General features: G+C 42.1%; 1 protein-coding gene across 3 annotated transcripts; it reads left to right on the top strand.

The window, feature by feature from the left end:
- The first annotated feature begins 587 nt into the window (after positions 1-587).
- On the top strand, positions 588-20,118 carry kmt5c (lysine methyltransferase 5C). 3 transcript variants are annotated; one of them, XM_077531950.1, is made up of 10 exons: positions 588-1,407; positions 1,829-1,969; positions 2,515-2,647; positions 4,719-4,884; positions 5,052-5,161; positions 5,714-5,877; positions 8,335-8,354; positions 9,024-9,160; positions 9,242-9,402; positions 11,090-20,118. In XM_077531950.1, exons 3-10 carry the CDS (start codon positions 2,535-2,537, stop codon positions 16,381-16,383), a joined length of 6,165 nt encoding a protein of 2,054 aa, XP_077388076.1. In that variant the 5' UTR covers positions 588-1,407; positions 1,829-1,969; positions 2,515-2,534; the 3' UTR covers positions 16,384-20,118. The 3 variants fall into 3 exon arrangements, with proteins under 3 accessions (XP_077388076.1, XP_077388060.1, XP_077388068.1); XM_077531934.1 differs by lacking the exon at positions 1,829-1,969; XM_077531942.1 differs by having other exon boundaries at positions 588-1,969.
- Positions 20,119-21,147: the final 1,029 nt, after the last annotated feature.

The raw sequence follows: 21,147 nt of genomic DNA, 5'->3' as shown, positions 1-21,147 counted from the left end.
TTATTGATAAAAGTAATTGTGGTTTTAATATTTTTAAATGTTAATTACAACTTAATAATTAAAAAAAAAAAAAAGGGCACTCAGTCCCAGCCTTTACTATATGTATCACAGTAAATCATTTAATCAAATCCCCCACTTCACTACTGGTATTAAATTGGGGTTGTCATTTAATTGTAATTGTTTTTGCTTTATTAACAATTTAGCATTGTTTAATTAAAATTGTAATTAACTATTATAATCGATGGATAATTGAGGGCCTATTACGTTTTGATAAATTATTTTATTTAAAAATAGAAAAGGCCCGCCACTATTCTGTCTCACAATGATGCAGGCACGGCTCTTTATTTATTTTTTATTTATTTTATTTTTTTCTTCCTCCCGGCGCTGAAGTGGGGGCTGAGAAAATAAAGAATATCAAAATGCTGCGGGGCATAACTGGGGTTACACATTTCTGACGGGGCTGTGGCACCCCCTACCTCCGGTGTGCCGCAATCCCTGCATTGATTGGCACCGGTGCTTCAGCAGTGATGGCTGCGTGTGGACTGAATATGTCTCAATTAACCGCTTACTAATCCACGCTTGCTTCAAGTGTCAAATTCTGAAACATTACCATTTTAGTAGCGCATATGTACTGTATTTTTCAGCGCTGCACTGCTGAGATGTAAGCGAGGAGGAGGAAAGTGGCGACAGTGGTAAAAATACACCAGTGTTGCAAAAAAAAAAAAAAAGAAAAAAAAAGGCCACTGTACAAGTGTACAGTACTCCCTTCTCCCAGTGTATCAACACATCAGTAACCCTGCCCTCGCGCAAATAACGGCCAATCATCGGTGTTAAAACCCAGCCGGTGCCTGTGATTTGCCAAATAGGCGTCGAACTCGACCAATGGCTTTGACGAAATTGCAGCCCCATAGTATACCTCCCGTACATCAGCACATCTAAACCTCCGCCCCCCGGCTCAAACAGTCCAATCACACAAGTCGGATTCCAACCGGTAGATTTGAGTTGCCACATTGTCCTTGAACTCAACGAATGGGGGCCTCCGGTGGGCGTATCCGCAAGCTGGAGATTGGAGAAGTTCGGTTGCACTGCAACGTAGCCGATCAACTTTTGCTACCAGAGACGAAGCTTTTTTCTTCCATTTTTTTTAAAAATAATATATATCGACGAAGTTTGTTTTAAGCTGGCAATTACAGACACAATACAACAAACACAACTCATTGCGTGCACTTGCAGCATAAATCGCGCATATTACCTTCCAGAAGTGTTCTCGTAATCTGGAGCGGAAAGCTAGCCAGCTAGCTCGCTAGCATGTTGCTAGACTAGCTGCCCAGGCGAAGAGCTGCTTTTTTGGGATCTCACTCCTTCACTCTGACGCTCATACTTTCGTTGACCAGAAAAGACTCCCAGGTGGGTTCTGCGCGGCCGGCGTCTAGGCTACGCTTTAAATCTATTACCAATGTATTCGTGTGATACAGGGATGCTAGCTCGCCGACCCGCTAACCACTACACACTTCTCCCCAGCAGCTGATGAACCACATGCTAAGCTAACGCGCTAAGTCCAGTCAATAATAAACTCGTCGGCACTTGGTGGCTCTGTGTTGAGGGACGTTGTGACACGATTTTAACTCGAGTACTCATTGTTGCTTGTTATTAATAACGAAGGCGTGTGTATTACCATACTAGTGAACAATCAGGGGATGTCAAAGTTGTTTTTCTCGCGAGTCACATCGTAGTCAGGTTGCCCGTTAGGGTTATAACGGTGAAGCCACAGTAGTGTACAGGGTAGGTAGGTATACACTTCTTGAATTAACTTTTTTTTTTCTTGCAGGAGCCGTCGAATAATGACAGATGGTTTGAGGCCAGAACAAAGGAAGTGGAAGGCAGTAAAGATGAAAAAAAAAAAAAAAAAGTGGGTCTGAGAGAAGGCAGAAATCAAAGAAAGAAGAAAAAGTTCTGACGAGGAAGGAAGGTAGAAAATGAAGTTTAAGTGATGAAAGATGTGCATGGGGAAAGAAAAGAGGTGTGATGGAAGGAGAAAATGAAGGGAGGAACTGAAGGATGGAATGGTGTATACATAAAATAAAGGTCTGAGGAAAGGAAGCCAAGAAAGAAAGAATAAGTGCAGAAAGAAAAAAAATCCAGAAGTTACGGTTTGATACGTACCTTGATTTAAGGTCACGGTTCGATTCGCGTTGGCTATTGCTTCTCTTTTTTTGGAAAGTTTTCAGACAGTGACATTAATAATAAAATATCCACAGCCTGAATCTTATCAGTGGAGGAAATAGAAAATGCAAACAAGTGCAGCAACTGGGTGAATAATAATGTGATTGAAAACCCTAATAAATGGCATTTGTTAATGCTTTTGCTCCAACCTGTGTTCCAGTATCTATCAGTTAATTCTTAAATTTGTTTTTTGTATCGAGCGCACAATGGGCTGCAGGTGGTTGTTTCCCTGCAATATTTCATTTTGCCCTTGTTTCGCTGCTCTTATGGTTCATGTGCAACCTTTTTCAGCATGCGGATGGTGGGAGGCGATGGACTGCTGCACTAGAATGAGTGTGAAGGAGCTGTGTGAGACCGATGACTTGGCCACCAGCCTGGTGCTGGACCCTCTCTTGGGCTTCACCACCCATAAAATGAACATCAGGTAATTTGCTTGTCATCATTCCAGACTTGATTACTTGGGTGGCACGAAGCCATTCGAACCGTTCTTGAGCCCACGTGAAATTTATGTACAGATCCTGACATACAGTGTGATGAACTATAATTAGGACACACTGAGATTCCGATTGGATTATCAAGGACATGATTTAAAAAAAAAAAAACAAAGCTCCACGAACATTAAATTTCAAATTCGATTTTTCAGATGGTTTAACTGGTTTAATGGCAAAAATAGCATGTGTTTGTCTTACACAAACATTGACATCAGCAGGGATGAGATGAAAATGTTTTCATAATTGTCATTCAGTAATTTTAATTGAAAAGATTCTAAATTGTTATAAAGTGCAATAAGTCAGGTCTTTCATAAATGTAAGAAAATACTTCTAAATTCACGACACGATGGTATGTATGTACAGTACATGTCATGTATGATATGTCAATGTGAATCTTTCCAAAGATATGTGCAGACTATGAATTGACTTTGAACCTTAGTAATATGGTATGATAGCTCTACAGTATGTACAATGCAAAGTGTAAATTGCTATTATTGGAGGAGGGAAAAACATTGTACGGCATATAAATGTCCAGTCGTTTCGTGGGATGAATAAACAAAGGTGTGGAGCAATACTAGAAGGCAGGATGCAGTTTGGTAACTTTTCACAAACTGCATGGGCGGATCTCATGTAGACTTTACTGCTAAGCAGGCAGCAGCTTTGACCGAGAAATACAGAGGGTCCTTGGTTTAACCTTAAAACGTACATCGGAATTGTCATAAACCTAGAACCTCCCAGTAAAATTCCTTATGATTTATTTGCGGTAACTGGCTGTACAATATAAACTGAAAAACTCAAATTGATCCTCAAGGTCGTAAAATTAAAGGTTCAGTGTCTTATCAAGGACACTCCACATCGTGGTTTTCAGCTGTTTGAGCTTGTGCCATCTGGAAGATGATACAGATGCACAAAAACATGGACCAATAGACTGATAAACAGTTTCTCTCAGAGAGCCATCACTTCATGAACTCTCATTATTCCTCACTCTGTACATTTAATCATATGCTAGCTTAACATCTTGTGCAATATTTTTTCTGCATTCTGTATTACACCTTACTCTATTTTTATATATGTGCTTTTATCGATTTATATTTTATTTTTACTATATTGCCTTGCACTTGAACAATTTGCACCTTTTTTTTTTCATCTGGATCTATACACTGAACAGGAGTAAGCTCTCCTATCGTGAGTCGTGATATGATGTATAATGACAATAAATAACATTCTGTTCTATTCATTGTTTGTAGTACGCACTTAAAAAAAAGTCACTAGTCACATGTGCTCAGTGTACGTGTTATATAAATAATGTAATCACTCCTCTTGCCGTTCACTCATGATAGCTGCCACCAGGTGAATAAAAATAAACAGAAGTAGAAATAATCCACTGAGTCAGAAATAATACATGAGACTCAGTCATGCATAAGCACACATGACGTTTTGTCATATAATTAATGTCCTTTTATTCAGGAGAAAAATCACCTTGCATGATAAAAAATAATAAACAAGAGCATTTTAAAATAATCCATAGAGCAGGTTTCCAGTCAATCTTTATGTTTAAAAAATAAATAAATAAAAATAAAATTTAACTACGTATACTAAATTGACATGCAAAGTAAATATGATTATATTCACATTTCCTCTCATTTTCACCGTTTTACTAATAATTCTTTGACAATAAATGCAGAACCTATATTGTTTTGAATTGACACTTGTTGACACTTGTTGACACTTGTTGCCGTATTATCATCATATTTTGTTCCCGCATGATGGGGATGTCAACAGCATAAGCTGTGGTTTGCAAATATGCTGACACCCACACGTCACTCACCTGGCCGTGCCTTAAAACTATACACGCTTCACATTTTACAATTGAACATGATGAGATTACCTATACCTCACCAGATGCACATTGTTTTTAATAACGCCATTTCCATCATATTGTTTATTTGTCTTGTCTATTCTATGTTATCACATAAAATTTGCATTGTAAATATGTGCCCGCAGCCCAGCGCCGGAGGTGCGTCGCTGGGGCAACCTGAAGGAGACGCTGCTGCGCTTCCAACGCACGCACGACTTCAGCGCCACCTTCGAGGCGCTGACAGTGGGCGAGTTGGCGGATGACTACTTCAACGCGTTGGGAAGCCACCGGCAGGAGCTATTGAGGCAGCACGTGTGTACTCATAACTTCATTTACATGATTAGAATTATACACTTTGCTTGTTACATGGCCTGGTATGGCAGTGACTTGAAATTTGGTATACAAGTCAAGTCAAGTCAAGTCATGTCATCTTTATTTATATAGCGCTTTCAAACCTGAAGTTATCGTCTTCTCCACAGGTGAACCGCTACCTCAACGCCTTCCTACTGGATAGCGGCATTAAGATCCAGTCATGTGACCGCTACTCCTCGGAGACCAACGGAGCCAAGATTACCTCCACCAGACACTGGTGCGTCCATATTGCTCATCTATAGCACTGGTCCAAATGGACATTTTTGGCTCAGACTGAATTTAACAACCATTTCATAGCGGACATCTGCTCCAATGTAAACACCAGCAAACGTTTGTTGACAGGGGGGCCGGGGGGATTTACCGGGTTGTGGACCGGTGGTTGGATACTTCCTGTTTTATAGGATATTTCATCATGACATCATACATATTGGGCCCAAAATTCGGCCCTGGAATTGGAGATTAAGAGACCGCCAGTGCGCGTTGAACGAAGGCCCAACAACATTCTTTGTCTGTCCTGCCATGTGGCGAGGCCCCGAATACCAACCAGTGAGTGGTGACAGTCATTTAGGTCACATCATTTTTGCAATACAAGTCTGTGCATAGTGCAACTATCTACAGTATGGCAGCCTTACATGCATCTCGACCGGTTAATAAGTGGTAGTCAATCAATGTCTGCCACCCAAATGTACCCTGATGCTTGAAAACAGGAAAAGGTCTATATTATGTTACTTTCCAAGATTAAGGTGTAACATTTGTCCCTGGCGGGCAGGTTTGCGGGGGAGCGTGTGGAGGTCCTTCTGGGTTGCATCGCTGAGCTGAGTCCGGCCGACAGCGCCGTACTTCGGGCCGGCGTCAACGACTTCAGCGTCATGTACTCGACACGCAAACGCTGCGCTCAGCTCTGGCTTGGCCCCGCCGCCTTCATCAACCACGGTCAGTTTGGACATTTGAGGGACAAAAAATAAATAAATAGTTTTTGGAGCCTTGATGAAGTCAGCTTTTAACACAAAAACATATTTAATGTTAGTACATTTTTAAAATGTGCTTGAATTTCGACATTTGTGATTTTTTTTGGCGCCCTCTGCTGCCATTCTGCCTTAATTGCTTCATGATATTTGGCTCTTTAGAAAGTCTGCAATTAGAGGATGCAATATGAAATCGAAATGTTTTCATGGATAATTATTGGACATAGTATTTCAATCCTATTCTGCCATTATTACTTTAAGATATTTTTTTGTGCCCACATCCTTAAAAAATGTCTCAAATGAGATTTTCCCAAATGAACATTTAAAACTCATTCACTGCCAGTCATTATAGAAAATGTTTACATTTCCAATACTCACGTGATATTACATTCAATAATTATATATAAACCGAATCTACCAAATAACAGAATAGACTCCCTACTTTTTGTCCCGTCCCGTTCTTTTATAATTGACAGCAGAAAAATGTATGTTTGCCAAAATACAGCCATTTCTCCTATGGACTCTGAAACTGTGTTTATTTCCTATAAAATGGGGCAATGATGTCATCTACCGGTGGTTGGGCATCAGTAAAGTTGTTTCCAAGTTTGATATTTACAGTGGAGCATGCTCAGATTCGCCCCCATTTAGCACCGCTCTAAAAAATACAATTGACAAGTATACTTGTCAAAGGCAGTGAATGAGTTAAGGTTTAATACATATTTAATCCATAAATCTGTTTCTCAATGGACCTTAAAATCCATTCTTCATGATACTCTATGTTGATAGATTCTTAGTCTTGAAATGTTTTTTCCCAAATTGATTTAGGATTAAATGTCATTTTTAACGATAATTAAGTTTAAGCATTCTTAATAACAGCATTAAGGGCAATTGCGCTTCAAAAATCTGTAAATTTGAGTGTACCAGGGCAAACATAAAATTGCCACAAACATAATATCCAATTTACAGTATTTTATGTTGAATGATTAATTTGTTTAATAAAAATGTCAGAGCAAAATTTGTTCAAATACAATGATATAATAATTATTCTATGTCATCCACCAGTACTGAGTATTATATCTAGTGAGGAAGAGACATAAGGTGTGCCAATAAATATTCTTGAACTGAATATTTCGGCAAATAAATTCAACTCTATGGATAATATTTGCAACAATCAATTAATGTATTTCTAATTTATACTTGTGGCCGAATTTGTGTACCAACATGGTATTAAGCAGTTTGCTTGTTTAGAGGGCATTATGCACATTGGAAACACACTTTTTAGAGCAGGGGTGTCCAAACTACGGCCTGGGGGCCATTTGCGGCCCGCCCTCCATTTTTCAGTGGCCCGCGACATATGCTAAAAATGGCATTTGACTCAGTTAAAATGAATTAATAAAAACAAAAATGTTTGGAGATGGTCAAAGTAAGAAGGGAGGGTGTCGAAAAACACAGGTGCCATTAAACGTTATTTTAGTTAACGAAAAATAATGAAATAACAAACGGAAATTAAAAAACAACTTTAACGAAATAAAATAAAAATGAAAATGCTTTTTTTTTTTTTTAAACGAAAACTAACAAACTACATTTTATATTTACAAAACTAACTAAACCTAACTATAATTATAGCAAACATGTCCTTCGTTTTAGTCTTTGGTAATTAATTTAATGCATGAGCCTTTGGGGATGATTTCAAATGTGATTTTTAGTCATTTATTTTGATAAAAACCGGAATAATGACGAAAGTATGTCACACAGAAGTGACATCATCGAGCAGCAGCCAATAGAAAAGCATCTTCAGATGACATCGCTCCAATGGTGTTTTTTAAATATTGCACACAAGTAATACACGTTTAACAAAAAAAACACAACTAAAACTAATACTGAAACTAAACTAAAACTACGGTAAGCATTTATTAAAGAACTAAAACAAATAAAAACTAAAAGAACCACCCTGAAAACTAATTAAAACTAACTCAATTTAAAAAAACAAAACTCAAAATGAAATAAAAACTAAAATTAAAAAAAAATCCAAAACTATAATAACCCTACTGCCATATTACAAATAAATTGGTTTATGTACTGTAGCATTTTTCTAAATATGCCAAAGCACAAATAAATTATTTGTACAATTTTTATGACTAAACACAATTTCTCTTCATAACATTATGTGGCCCTTGCGTCCTTCTGATTTTATGTATGTGGCCCTCAAATGAAAAAGTTTGGACATCCCTGTTTTAGAGTCTTCACAGACAACAACCTGTTCATTTATATCAAAAATAATTGTTTAAATTGTTGTTGCACGATAAATAATCTTTTGAGTGTTTAGGAATTTAATGCCATAAAGACCCTTTCAGATAATATTTGATTTTAATTTGTGCTGGAACTAATCACGTCTTATCTTTTTTTCTTGTCTTTGTGTTGGAAGACTGCAAGCCAAACTGCAAGGTGAGCAAACATTCATTCTTCAGAGACAAACCAAAGTGATGCCTAAACTGGATAATTATTCACAGTATTGACTTGATTGTCACAAGTTATTGTGATTTTTATTCTCCACACTTTTTTGCTGCGTAACAACTTCCACTTAATACTTCCAATTTACATTGTTCAAATTTCTAGCTTCAAAAATTCACGCCTTCCGGGGTATATATCGTCTGATTCCACATTACTTACAGTATTTGCACAATTTCACATTTAATATCAACTTTTCAACTTTCATTTTCAATGGGACAGATGGGAATAAGACAAGCATCGCTTTCCACGCCCACTTCCATACATATAACTTATCATCATTACCAGGTGTCTGATACTGCTCACTGGCACAGTTGGTAAAGCGCATTGTCCAGTAGCCAGGAGGTTAGAATTTCATAATATCTCTCTCAATTAACTTCATAAGCATTCCACATACATTCACATCTTAGCATTCAGCTATTAGCATTCAGCTTTCAGCATTCCCACGCAATTTCTCCCGAAATTGCACTTAGTCCAGTTAAGTTGATTATTTGTAAATGTTTTGCAACAGATTTTATTGTCGTTGCCATCTGTCTATTCGTGCGTCTCTTGGGGGCCCGACCAATCTTTTGTCTTTCCCCACCTTCCACCCAACCCCACACCCAGTTTGTCCCCGGTGAGAAGAATGGCGCTTGCGTGGAGGTGATTCGCCCTATCTCGCCCGGGGAGGAGATCACGTGCTACTACGGCGCCAGCTTCTTCGGCGAGGGCAATGAAATGTGCGAGTGCTGCACCTGCGAGAGGTGCGGTCCCTGCTCTTTACACTGGAAGTTTCTGACCTGTTTTGAGTCATGTGTAATGCACCGACGTCGGCTCTCTTGCAGGAAAGGGGAAGGTCATTTTAAACACCGAGGGAAGCAGCCGGAATGCGAGGAAACAAAAGACCCCGTGGGCCAGAAGTACCGCCTCCGGGAACGCTACCTTCGCCACCAGCGAGAGAAGGGACATTTAAGCTCCAGGCCCATTATTCCCGGATTGCATTCAGGTATCCTTTCAGTGCTTTTCCCTTCACGTTAGCTTTCAACAACTGCAAAAATATCCAAAACATAGGTACCTTGACTTACTTGAGTATTGGGTCTTTTTTTTGCTTCAAGCCAAAACTTATTAATGAAGTGAATAAAAAAAAAAAAAAAAAGAGCAATTAATGTATTTTAATGCACTCCCATGTTGGGCAAGGAGAGCCAGACTCGCTGATGAAGTTTCAGCTTTTTATCGAACAGTACAAACAGTCAAATATACAGTACAAATCCAAAGTCAAGTCAAATGAAGGTGAGGCATTGTATTAAACAAATAAAAACAGAATACAACGATTTGCAAATCATGTTCAACCTATTTTTGATTGCATATGCTACAAAGAAAACATATTTAATGTTCAAATTGATGACAGGCATTCAATGTTGTTTTTCGGCCTTGTAGCGATTTCTCCAGAATCTCTGAAATTTTTTATGTAGATAGATGATGAAATCCCTAAATTCCTTACTATGGGGTATATGCCACGGAAGAGGCGGGACTTCTATCAACCTGTTCCCAATTAGCCTGTTCACCTACGGGACGTTCTAAACAGGTGTTTAATGACCTTTCCTTTAACGTTAGTAGTCTTTTCTTTTTTTTTTCTTTTTTTTTTTTGACCCTGTCCTATCTTGTTTGGAACGTGTTGCAGACATAAAATTCTAAGTTAATGATTATTTGCTAAACATAAGCAAGTTTATCAGTTTGAACATTAAATGTCTTGTCTTTGTAGTGTATTCAATTAAATACAGGTTGAACATGATTTACAAATCATTGTAATCTGTTTTTATTTACGTATTTTTAACACTACATCCTAACCTCATTAGAATAGGCTTTGTACTAAAGAACATTCAAAAGGAGCAGACGCTCACACTGACATCAATCTGTCTGACTCCAGCCCTGATGTTTCTCACTCAGCCTCATCACTTAAAGGCATACATTCACCATATAACGTACGGATACCACATTCAGTCACTGCATAAAAAAAAAAGTTTCATTCTTGTCCTTGTTTAGTTTATACAATAGTGCTATTTGCTGCCAAAAACGTATAAATATATTATATTTTAAATATTACCATGCTCCCAAAGACGTATTTGTTTTGTTTTGTTTTGTTGTTTTTTTATGCTAAGAGTATACAAAATGCTTTGGTGCAGCCTCTGAACTGAAGAGAATGGTAATGACAATGGTAGTTATTACAAAAACCAGCCGCAGGTGGCAGCAGAGTATGAGATCAACCAGGGCCATGTTGCAACAAAGCTGTTTTTCCCCAGAGAGATTTCTAAAAAATAATCATGAAACTATATTCTCATGCTAATTGCTGGAAAACGGAAACAGATAGAAATATACTTTTTATCCGGATGAAAGAAGAAACTGTAATCTTTCTTTTTGGTAGGTTCTATGTTTTTTTTATCGCAATAGAACACAATATTCTGCAGGCTTTTCAAAATCAGTCAAAATCCAATAAAACTGCCAGGAGCGAAGGGGATTGCTTCAGTGAAAATGACTGGGAGTGAATGAGTTAAATATGGAAAATTGATTTGATATATGAGTAAAATGGCTTTTGAGTTTGCCCACAGAATGAATTCAACTTTTAAGTCAAAGTATGACTGTACTTTTAAAATTGGAACTCCCCACAGTGACTTGACCTTGTCTCTCCCTTCTAGCAATCCCCTCAAGGAACTCCTTCACCCATCAGATGCGGAAGAACGCTCTTAAAAACCGAAAGTGGAACAAGACAAATAAGTGGAGGCTACAGAACCGCAGGATCTCAAGACCCTGTGAAGTGAGTGAGACCAAGAAAGAGCGACGGACATTGCCACTATTGTCACAGTGTGTGATCCGAGATCTGAGGGTCAGGGTGCGGCGCCACTCTCTGGACTTTCTGTTGGTCTGCAAGGATCCCAAAAGCAAAGAGAGGGAACTCCTGCAGCATCTGGAGGTGGTGAAGCCGAGGACAACCCCCGATGTGAAGCATTTCTCGCTTGGTCTGCTTCAGATGAACAGAGGACGGGTAGGCCCAAATGGGAATTCTGTCAGAGGTGGTCCCTTGAGAAGCTCGTCCCGAACCAGAAGCACACACAAGGTCGACTCTGACAAAACCTTAATCACAAAAACACATGAGAGTACGGAGCAAGGGAACTTGGACTCCAACGTATGTCAGAGTGTCCTGGACCCTTGTAAGAAAGTTTTGGACAAGCCAGTACTATCACTCAAGCACTACCTGACCGTCCGCCTCACTAGAATCTCTGCGCCTTGCCGGGAGGCACCGGGAACAAGTGTTGATGACCGAGACATAAGGGAGGAGCTGAGAGGGAAAATGAGGCAGATTCAGGGTCTCAGACCACTGACTACACAGAAATCCCAACAGAGTAAGGGCTTTCCATCCCCAAGTACACCGGCCCCTTGTGCCACCGAAGCTCCTCGGGGAGTGCGGGAAATGTTCTTCAAGGCCATTGATAAGCGGACAGTAAGGAAGCGGCACACCTCTAAGGGGATGGTGGACGAGTCTTCCCAGCTTGAGGAAGGTGGGAAGAACAAGGTTATTGAAATCCAGACTGTAGCGGAAGAAGAAATGCAACCAGAAAAAGACAAACCTAAAGAGCACAAAAAAAAGAGAAAGGCCGCCGCTCCTGAGCGTAAGACGGCGTCCGCTCCCGAGTCCAGGAAGGCATCCGCTCCTGAGTCCAAGAAGGCGTCCGCTCCCGAGCCCAAGACGGTGTCCGCTCCCGAGCTCAAGACGGCGTCCGCCCCCGAGCCCAGGAAGGAGTCCGCCCCCGAGCCCAAGACGGCATCTGCCCCCGAGCCCAAGACGGCGTCTGCCCCCGAGCCCAAGACGGCGTCTGCCCCCGAGCCCAAGACGGCGTCTGCCCCCGAGCCCAAGACGGCATCTGCCCCCGAGCCCAAGACGGCATCTGCCCCCGAGCCCAAGACGGCATCCGCCCCCGAGCCCAAGACGGCATCCGCCCCCGAGCCCAAGACGGCGTCCGCCCCCGAGCCCAAGACGGCGTCCGCCCCTGAGCCCAAGACGGCGTCCGCCCCTGAGCCCAAGACGGCGTCCGCCCCTGAGCCCAAGACGGCGTCCGCCCCTGAGCCCAAGACGGCGTCCGCCCCCGAGCCCAAGACAGTGTCCACTCCCGAGCCCAACACGGCTTCCGCTCTTAAGCGTAAGAAAGTGTCTGCTGCTGAGCATGCGCCCAAGTGTAAGACAGTGTCTGCTACTGAGTGTAAGATGATATCCAGTGCAAAAATGACCAGACAGAGTAATTTGGAGGTTAACTCTCCAAATCTAGGTAAGGTTGATGTTTCAGAACAGTTAGCTCATACACCAAGTAAACAAGTACACAATCTAAGCAAGAACATAGTCATAAAGCAGGCCAGGGTCCTTCTGTCTGATTTCTTGAAGAAAGATAAAACCTCGCTAGACGATCAACCACAGGGCGATAGTTGTCCCTCTAATTCGAGAGAACTCCATACAGGCAGCCATGTGGCGACAAGACAGAATTTCATGCAGTGTCAGAAAATCCACAAACGAGTAAAGACGAAAGCCGAGCTGAAGTCGAAAAGTACAGACACCAGTTTAGTCCCCTTGGCGCAGAATCCGAACCAGCTTGGCAAACCAGCAGCTGACTGCCTCATCCCACTACCTCTCCAGTCTCGTATTTCAGACAACACACACCATACCGCACAGCCTCTTGATGCTATGCAGTCCAACATACCTCTGAAGAAGCGGACATTCCGCAGTGCTGTGGAGCCGGACCAAGGCGCAACTGCTGATTCCGTTACTACCCGGAATGACGTTTCAGTTTTTTCCTCAAAGCAGGAACTAAGTCGTCATCCAGGAAAGACTATTAAATGTGATGGAAAAAGCAGAGTGAAGCGAACAAAAGTCCGCAGGTTGAGATCCAGAAGGGTCACGAGGCAAAACTACGTGGGCAGGGTACTGAGGCCAAGAGTTACTGAAGCTCCTCAGAGTCGGCTAAGGAAAGTTCACAAGTTTAAGTCTGATAGGCAAGATGACGATGACAACCAAGAGACTGTTCCCCTTCACAGGAACCATCAGAGTAAGGATGAGCCAGAGAATGACTCTCAGACGGGAACATCAGCCCTGGAACAAAGTGATGTTGAGGAGACAAAGCCTGAACTTAACTTCAAGATCCGTTTCAAGCGAAGAAGAGGGAAATTGTGGGAGATGCAGCGCAACGAATTGGGTATGGTGAAAATGGAAAACGGGGGTGAATTAGGCAATGATCCGCTTAAAGCCATCATGGATTCGGTGTCTGTGTTGAACATGGAGATGCAAGCGGCTCAGGCCCACGTGCAGGCATGTAAGAAGTCCAAGAACAGACTTCTTCGCTTGAAAAAACGGGGTGAGAGGAAGAATGCGTCCACAATGTTGGACCTGGGCGATGAAGATTGTAAAGAACAAACAGACAGGGAGAATCCATCTGGTACAAGCCTTCAATTGGACAAAAGTCAGAGAGAGATGTCATCTTTTGTCCATGGAACGAAAACTGAAGATCGGTTCACGAGAAGCTGCTGCCTTTTTGAAAGTGGGTTGCAGCAGAAAATTGAATCCAACTTGGATTTCAACGGTCTTCCTCTGCCAGTTCTCAAATTGCGCAGAAGGGTGGAGAACATCTGGGAGGTGGACGAAAAGAATGAGGAGCAGAAGCAGGCTGAAGTTAAAATGGAGACGCCGGTGAAGAGGGAGCTTCGAGTTCTCCCTTTAGCCAAGCCAATACCAGGACTGCTGGACTTGAGCAAGGTCCAAGAGGACCCACCGCCATTGACTCATAAGTTGAATAGTAACACTTTGCTCCTGAAAACTGAAGCACCGCAGATGTCATTGTCGCTGTCGCCGCTTTCTCTGTCTTCCCCTCTAGATGAGGACCCAGAGTGTGTGGTCGGACCGAATTTAATTGCTGAGAGACCAGAAGTAAGCAGCGGTGGCTGCAGGAAGCAGCGGCACAAAATGGCGTCTAGGTGCGGCCCTGTGGAGACATCCATGAGCTGCCTCAGTCAGTCTCTCCAACAGATTGACAACAGCCTTTCCAGGCTATCTGAGGGTCTTTGCTCATCGCAGATTCTGGAAAAGACAGCCACCTTATCCGGAATTCCCAATTCCATCATGCAGTCCCCATCCCAGTCTCCACCGTTCCCAACTGCGGACAACATTCTGCCAGGCGAGCCCAACTTCGCAAACTGCTGTGATGACATCCTGGACTTCCAGTGTCTCAACTTTGAAGGCTATGATCAACCGCAGAACATCCTCGACTCATCGCCCTCCGATCTGTGTTCACTGGACCCCTCCACGGATCCCTTCAGTAGCCCCCTCTCGCACAGCCCCTCTGACACGTGGACCACAGAGACGCCCTACCTTGGTCCTCCAAGTCCTGGCAACAACTTCACCAGTGAAGATCTCCAGTTCTTCCCTGGTCTGATCTCATCCAAAAACGATTCGGTTCCTCTGGACTGTGAGGCAAAGAATGCCTCCGGCCGAATTCCCCCCCAAGGAGGCTTCAGTTTTTCAGCGCCCACCAATCCTGAACTGGCGGGAAAGGACAGACTTTTCACCAAAAATTTCGGAATGAGGCTGTCCAGAGAGGACTTGAAAGGTCTTTCCTCCTCTGTGGTAAGCAAGCCTCACATATTTGGCACTTCTTCTGGCATGTCTCAGAATCCTCTTCCTTTAGTGCAGTCCGCCGTGAACGTCAAACCAAGCAGCAGCCAGTCAAAAGCCGCATCCAACCTCAAAACACATGGACCCTTCCATCGCATGACCATTCCCAAACAGCACCAGTCTTTTCCCAGCTGCCAGCCTAGCGCGCAGACAGACATCCCCCCAACAAAGCATGTAGTGTCGTCTCCGATGGCTACTAAGTTCCTCAATCCTCAACTCTCGTCTGGAAGAAATCCAAACCCCACTGACAATCCCTTCAACCCCCAGGCGAAGTCCTCCACTGTGATTCACAGGGTTCTAAAGTTTCAGGGCGGGAACCCTAGCCAGAACTTGTACAGTGCTCCCTCCAAAGACCATGTGGCTGCCGGCAACCACTCCATATCCAAAACATTCGGTACAAAATCCACGGAAAAGACTCGCGAGGACCAGCAGAGTCACTACAAAGGCAACATTTCTGCTCGGAACGTCACCTGTTTTGCTCCCTCCGCTAACTCCAGCAGGTCCAGCAGGTCCAGCAACCATTTCAACAAGCGTAGTTCATCCTTGCACCCGTCATTCAGCCGAAGTAAAACAGCCTCCGAAAAGCAGGACAATGCCACCGTGACGTACAAAAACTTCTCTGCCCTGCCGAGACCGTTCTTCTTTCCCAGTAAAGACAGCTATTCTTGCCCAGAGGAGAAGACCTCCAAACACGACAAATCCACTCTGCTGGCCACAGACAAGAACCAGCCGTGTTACCCTCAGCAAGATCCGTTTGATTTCAGCCTTGCATCGTCGTTTTCTTCAGTGCCGCATCACAGCAGTCCTCAAGTGGTCCACAGTACACCCCCCAGCACGCCAACATCAGCAAGCAAGACCCACCCAGCGGGCTCCTTCTCTTATGGTCCACAGGGACCCCCTTATGTACTCAACTTCAGCGGCGATCACTCGTTGACGTTGGGCCTCAGGGACGGACCCGAAGGTTACTCGGGACTCGGCCCGACAAACTACACCTACCACTGCTTGATGGAACCGTCAGGGACACAGGGGCGGCTGGTCCTGGAACCCTGCGGTTCTCAGCCGTCAAACCCGCCGTCGTTTTCCATGGGAAACTTCTCAGGACACAAAGGGGGTCCGGACGAACACAAGGATGCACACCAGCAGAATCAGCCAGGCGACCACCAGGACATACCGCACTATGGGCCAACATCTCACTCCATGGGCTCTACCAAACCCAAGCGGGTCAGGCTGGTGGTGACGGACGGAACTGTGGACTTTGACCTCCAGTACTCTGACTGATCCACAGGATTACACACAGATGTTTTTGCAAAACTATTTTGAGGGACTCTTAGTTTTCCGTCATTTTAATGAGCCCAGAAGAGACTTTAATTTGTTGACCAAATTGATGATAATTTGAATTGGCGACCAGTCTTTGGGAGTTGCAGATGGCGACTCGTTAGCCTCACTGCGTTGTCGGTAGGGCACGCTACTGGTGTGCTGGGCTTTTAACGGGCACCTTTGTGCCTCCGTCCTTCTTATTGAACATTTTTGGAAGCTTATGATTTTTATACCCACAATAACCTCCTTTCTCACTGTTTGTACGTGTGCGAGTGTGTTTTTAGTAGTTGAGCAATCGCTTTTGGTTGCTGCATGCTGTCGAGTCTCACAGTGGAACTTCAGAATTTTTATGTTGCCAAATCCGGCCAGAAATTATCAACAGTGTGGTAGCAGCGTTTATACCAAGATGTCACTAGCCCCTTTCACATTGTCAGAATTTTTCCCTTATCACTGTTCTGTGAGAAAGGTACAGAATACAAATTAGAAGGGTTGATTGAACCCACAAATTTCCTGATGTATCAGAGGTAGGATGGTGTGAAAATGGGTAGCCGACAGCTGGGATGGGGGTGTGAAATGAAATACCAGGCACTAAGGCTACGGTCATACTGCAGCTCAATTGCATTTTTTTTTTCCACATGTATCTGATTTTTTTTCATTCGGTGCAATTCTGATTTTTTTTTTTCACACCCGACCTGGGCCTCTTTCACGTGGATATAAATCGGATATGTATGTGATGCGTCTGCACTATGAACGCTCATCCACACGCATCCGATCTTTTACGTCATTAACTCATTCACTCCCGGTGACAAGTATACTTGTCAATTATATATTTGTTAGAGTGGGGATAGATGGGAAGAATCTGATTATGCTCCACTGTAAGTTAGGGATGTAACGATGTAACGATAAGGGCAATATCGTGATATTAAAACTGTCACAATATCATCGTTGTCATGTTCACAATATTTAAAAGTAACACATGTTAAAAAAAAAAGTCAGGTTGATTTCCATTTGTGCAGTTCTATCACCCTCTAGTGCAGGGGTCTCCAAGTTCGGTCCTCGAGAGCCCCTATTCAGCCTGTTTTCCATGTCTCCGTCCTTCAGCACAGCTGAATCTAATGATCAGCTAATCAGCAAGCTTAGCAGAAGCCTGATAACGATCCCGATCATGAATCGGGTGTGTTAGTGGAGAGAAACATGGAAAAGAGGCTGGATAGGGGCTCTCGAGGACCGAACTTGGAGACCCCTGCTCTAGTGGCTACTTTATTAGTGCAATTTAATTTTCATTAGGGATGTTTTGGCCTTCTGTTTAAAATCTATGCTAAATGTCAGATGAAGGGGAACATAATTTGCTTGTGAAGCGATCAATGTGTGCTTGCATTAGCAAGTAAGTATTTCAATATTATTAGAGATTGTAGGTGGTTTATATGCATTGCTGTTGTGTACAAAAGTACAATATTGTGCTTTTTTTCTTTTCTTTACAATATTGTGACCTTTTTTAAATATCGACAACCCCCCCCCACAATATCGTGAGAATTATCGTATCGTGACCTTCATATCGTGATAATATTGTATCATGATGTTTGGATATCGTTACATCCCTACTGTAAATGTCAAACTTGAAAACAACTTTCCTGATTCCTAACCATCGGTAGATGACATCATTGCCCCATTTTATACGAAATAAACACAGTTTCAGAGTCCATGGAAGAAATGGCTGTATTTTGGCAAACCTACATTTTTTCTGTTGTCAATTATAAAAGAACGGGACGGGGCAAAAAGTAATCTATTCTATTCTGTCATTTGGTAGATTTGGCTTATATATAATTATTGAATATAATATCGCGTGGGTATTGAAAATTTTGAAATTTTCTAAAATGGCTGGTAGTGAAAGAGTTAAAAGCCTGATATGTGCTATGCATGGGCGGGGGAGAGTGCTTGGAACTTTTGGTCTTTAATTACACTTGAAACATGAAAGTCTGACAGAGTCTGACGGATTTCTGTTGCTGTTTGTAAACACATTCAAAACTGACACATGAGGAGGCTGAAGACAGCGTGAAAACAGTCCACCAATCGAGCATACGTTCACAAAGCTGAATTTACATATTTATGCAGACAAGGCACATGAATAGAACTCCCAACATGTCTGCGAAACAAGTTCACCAGTCCACCAATCAGCCACGTGCGTTTGCACAGCTAAATTTGCATATGGCACTGATAAGTCGCTTGGCTGGAGGTAAAACGTTGCGAGTCGGGACCATATTTACTTCCGTGAACACTACCATGTGACGTCGTTTTTTTTTTTTCACGTCACTTGATATGTTCTTTTTGCACATGCGTGTCACATCATGGCCGCGTTGTGTTCACATTAAAAGTCGCATTTGTTTTTGTAATGTGAACGAGTACATAAGATTGGATTTAACAAAAATCTAAATGGGGCAATTGCGCCGTGCAGTGTGAACGTAGCCAAATTTCTCCTAACCTGTTACGTTGAAAGCAGTAGTCTGAGAAGTTTTCATAAATCACATCAGATACCAGGCTGCCAAGTGATTGTCAGGTTTGAAGTTTTGCACTCGCTATCCTGGCTTTCTGTGGTGCCCTTTCAGACAGTCCCCACCCTGTTACTGCAAATTAATTTCATGCCAATGCGTTGGATGGGACAAGTGTATTTACCGGCTTCCAACATGGTTTCAGGGGTTTGACAGAGGCGGGATGTCCTGTGTGAAAGGAGATAGTGGCAATCTAACATGGAGGTCTAACGTTTAATACCTGACACACACCTCTCCTGCCTTTGGTGAAAGCAATACTTTCTGTCTGACAACTGTTTTGTTTTTTTTCATCACATCGTATGCCAAGTAAATATGAATTTCACACTACCTGTTTTGGATTTCCGCTATCCCCTATCACATTGTCGCTGCCCTGCCTCTCTTCACTTTTAGATTGTCACAGCAATCAATCTTTTTGACGCAGGATCAAAAGTATGTCACTCTTGTGAGTTCTGGGGCTAAAGGTGTTCCGGCTCCTTTTCAGATATGCCGATTATCCAGAAATAGTGTTAAAGGGGCGCGTGATGACAAGCCCAAACAACGGTGAAAAATAGATCTTTGTGTATCTTAACATGACACTTAACCTGACGATTAACTATTCAAATAATCAGCATTTTTGTTGACTTTGGGGACGATTCTATGATATTTAATAAGCTTTGGAGGCTCCGCTGTCATCCACTGTAAATCCAATAATTTTTGTTTTGAGGACAAACGGTGACAATCTTTCAACTTTTTTTTTTTTTCTTTCCTTTTTCAGTCCTCTTGTCAAACTGTCGCGTGTCGTGTTTCCATGGCAGCCTTACATCCCAGTGTATTGTTGTGTATTTATTTGAAACTTCTTGACTTCCTCCAGGTCCTAATTTTAAAAACTTACATGGTGCTTTGAACCTAATTTATACTTCACCTTGATTGTTGATCGGAGTAAATGTTTTACGGTTATTTAACGGGACAAAAACCCTATTGAGTTGAATATACAGATGACATATACAAATATAAATATATATTATATGACTTGTAATTAATTTCTCAACTGCTGTTGTAAATTTTTTATATTAGGCTCTTCTCCTAAAATGTGTTAGTCTTACTAAAAAGTTTGCTGTAGAAATGTACAAAATGTAGCTTGTGTTATTAAAGACTCTTATTCCTTTTCATATTTCAGCTTCTGGCCTTGTTTTATGTGCTTGAATATTAATGATGTTTTAGCAATTTAGTTTCAAATATTTAGTCATTTTGACTGCACTGATTGACCCTTGTTAGCAGCCTAATATTTTGAGTCTCGTGCTGACTGTTAGGCTTTTCAAAATCTTAGCAGATGGGTGCTTTTTCTTTTCCAAAATTTTTTTTTTCGTTTACTACATAAAGGTGTACCAGACCACCAGGGATGGAAAAGACAAATGCCACAATAATTATTAATTAGAGGCTACATAATGACTTGCAAAGACATGCGACCCTTGAAGAAAATGGATGGATGGATAGTGACTTAGCATCATGTTTTTGTTTTTGTTGTTGTTGTTGTTGTTTTTTTAAATACCATTCGTATCTGTACCTGAATGGACCAAGGACGGCAAATAGGTGGCTGAGAAATAATTCACTTAATTTGCTTTATTCAGAATGTTTTTTTTTCTTGTTTCAATGAAGGAATGATAAACGACACAGACGTACACCATTCAAAAGTACTTTCAACAGAATTTGGTCAAAGAACATTCAACATTTTCTGCCTAACATGGCATACCACCCAATCCTACTACAAGTGACCAGCATGAACGTACAATATTTTATTTATGGTGACAACCTGCTAGTCTAATCTCTTGTCCTACTTTGGGACCAACCAGCCCAACTTCCAATATGGGACAATCGATGCTAAAGCTAATTTACAGACACATGAGTTGATGTTATGATAGTGTGGCGTTTATCAGCAAATGACAGTCGTCTACCTCTGCCCTGACGGGTCACTCCACTAACAGGGTGGGCAAACTTGTGCCCAATGTCCCCATTTGATTTTAAATTGAGTAGATGGGCCAGCTAATTCATAGCACAAGTAAAAACATTCTAAAATAATATAAGGTTTATTCGTATTTCTTGTGATTTTTACTTAACTTTATCACCAATTATGTCCATCCATCCACTTTCTTGACCGCTTATTCCTCACAAGGGTCGCAGGGGGTGACCATCCAAACTCACA

This window comes from Festucalex cinctus, chromosome 1, assembly GCF_051991245.1.
Source record: "Festucalex cinctus isolate MCC-2025b chromosome 1, RoL_Fcin_1.0, whole genome shotgun sequence".
Classification (NCBI taxonomy): domain Eukaryota; kingdom Metazoa; phylum Chordata; class Actinopteri; order Syngnathiformes; family Syngnathidae; genus Festucalex; species Festucalex cinctus.
The sequence above is the reverse complement of the archived record's forward strand: the minus strand, read 5'-3'. Positions and strand labels throughout refer to the sequence as shown.

Excerpts from the sequence above, each read along its gene's own strand:
- kmt5c (XM_077531934.1), top strand. The coding sequence starts at position 2,535 with ATGGACTGCTGCACTAGAATGAGTGTGAAGGAGCTGTGTGAGACCGAT. Across the intron at positions 5,162-5,713 it reads ATTACCTCCACCAGACACTG|GTTTGCGGGGGAGCGTGTGG; the intron begins GTGCGTCCATAT and ends CCTGGCGGGCAG. Across the intron at positions 8,355-9,023 it reads ACTGCAAGCCAAACTGCAAG|TTTGTCCCCGGTGAGAAGAA; the intron begins GTGAGCAAACAT and ends CCCCACACCCAG.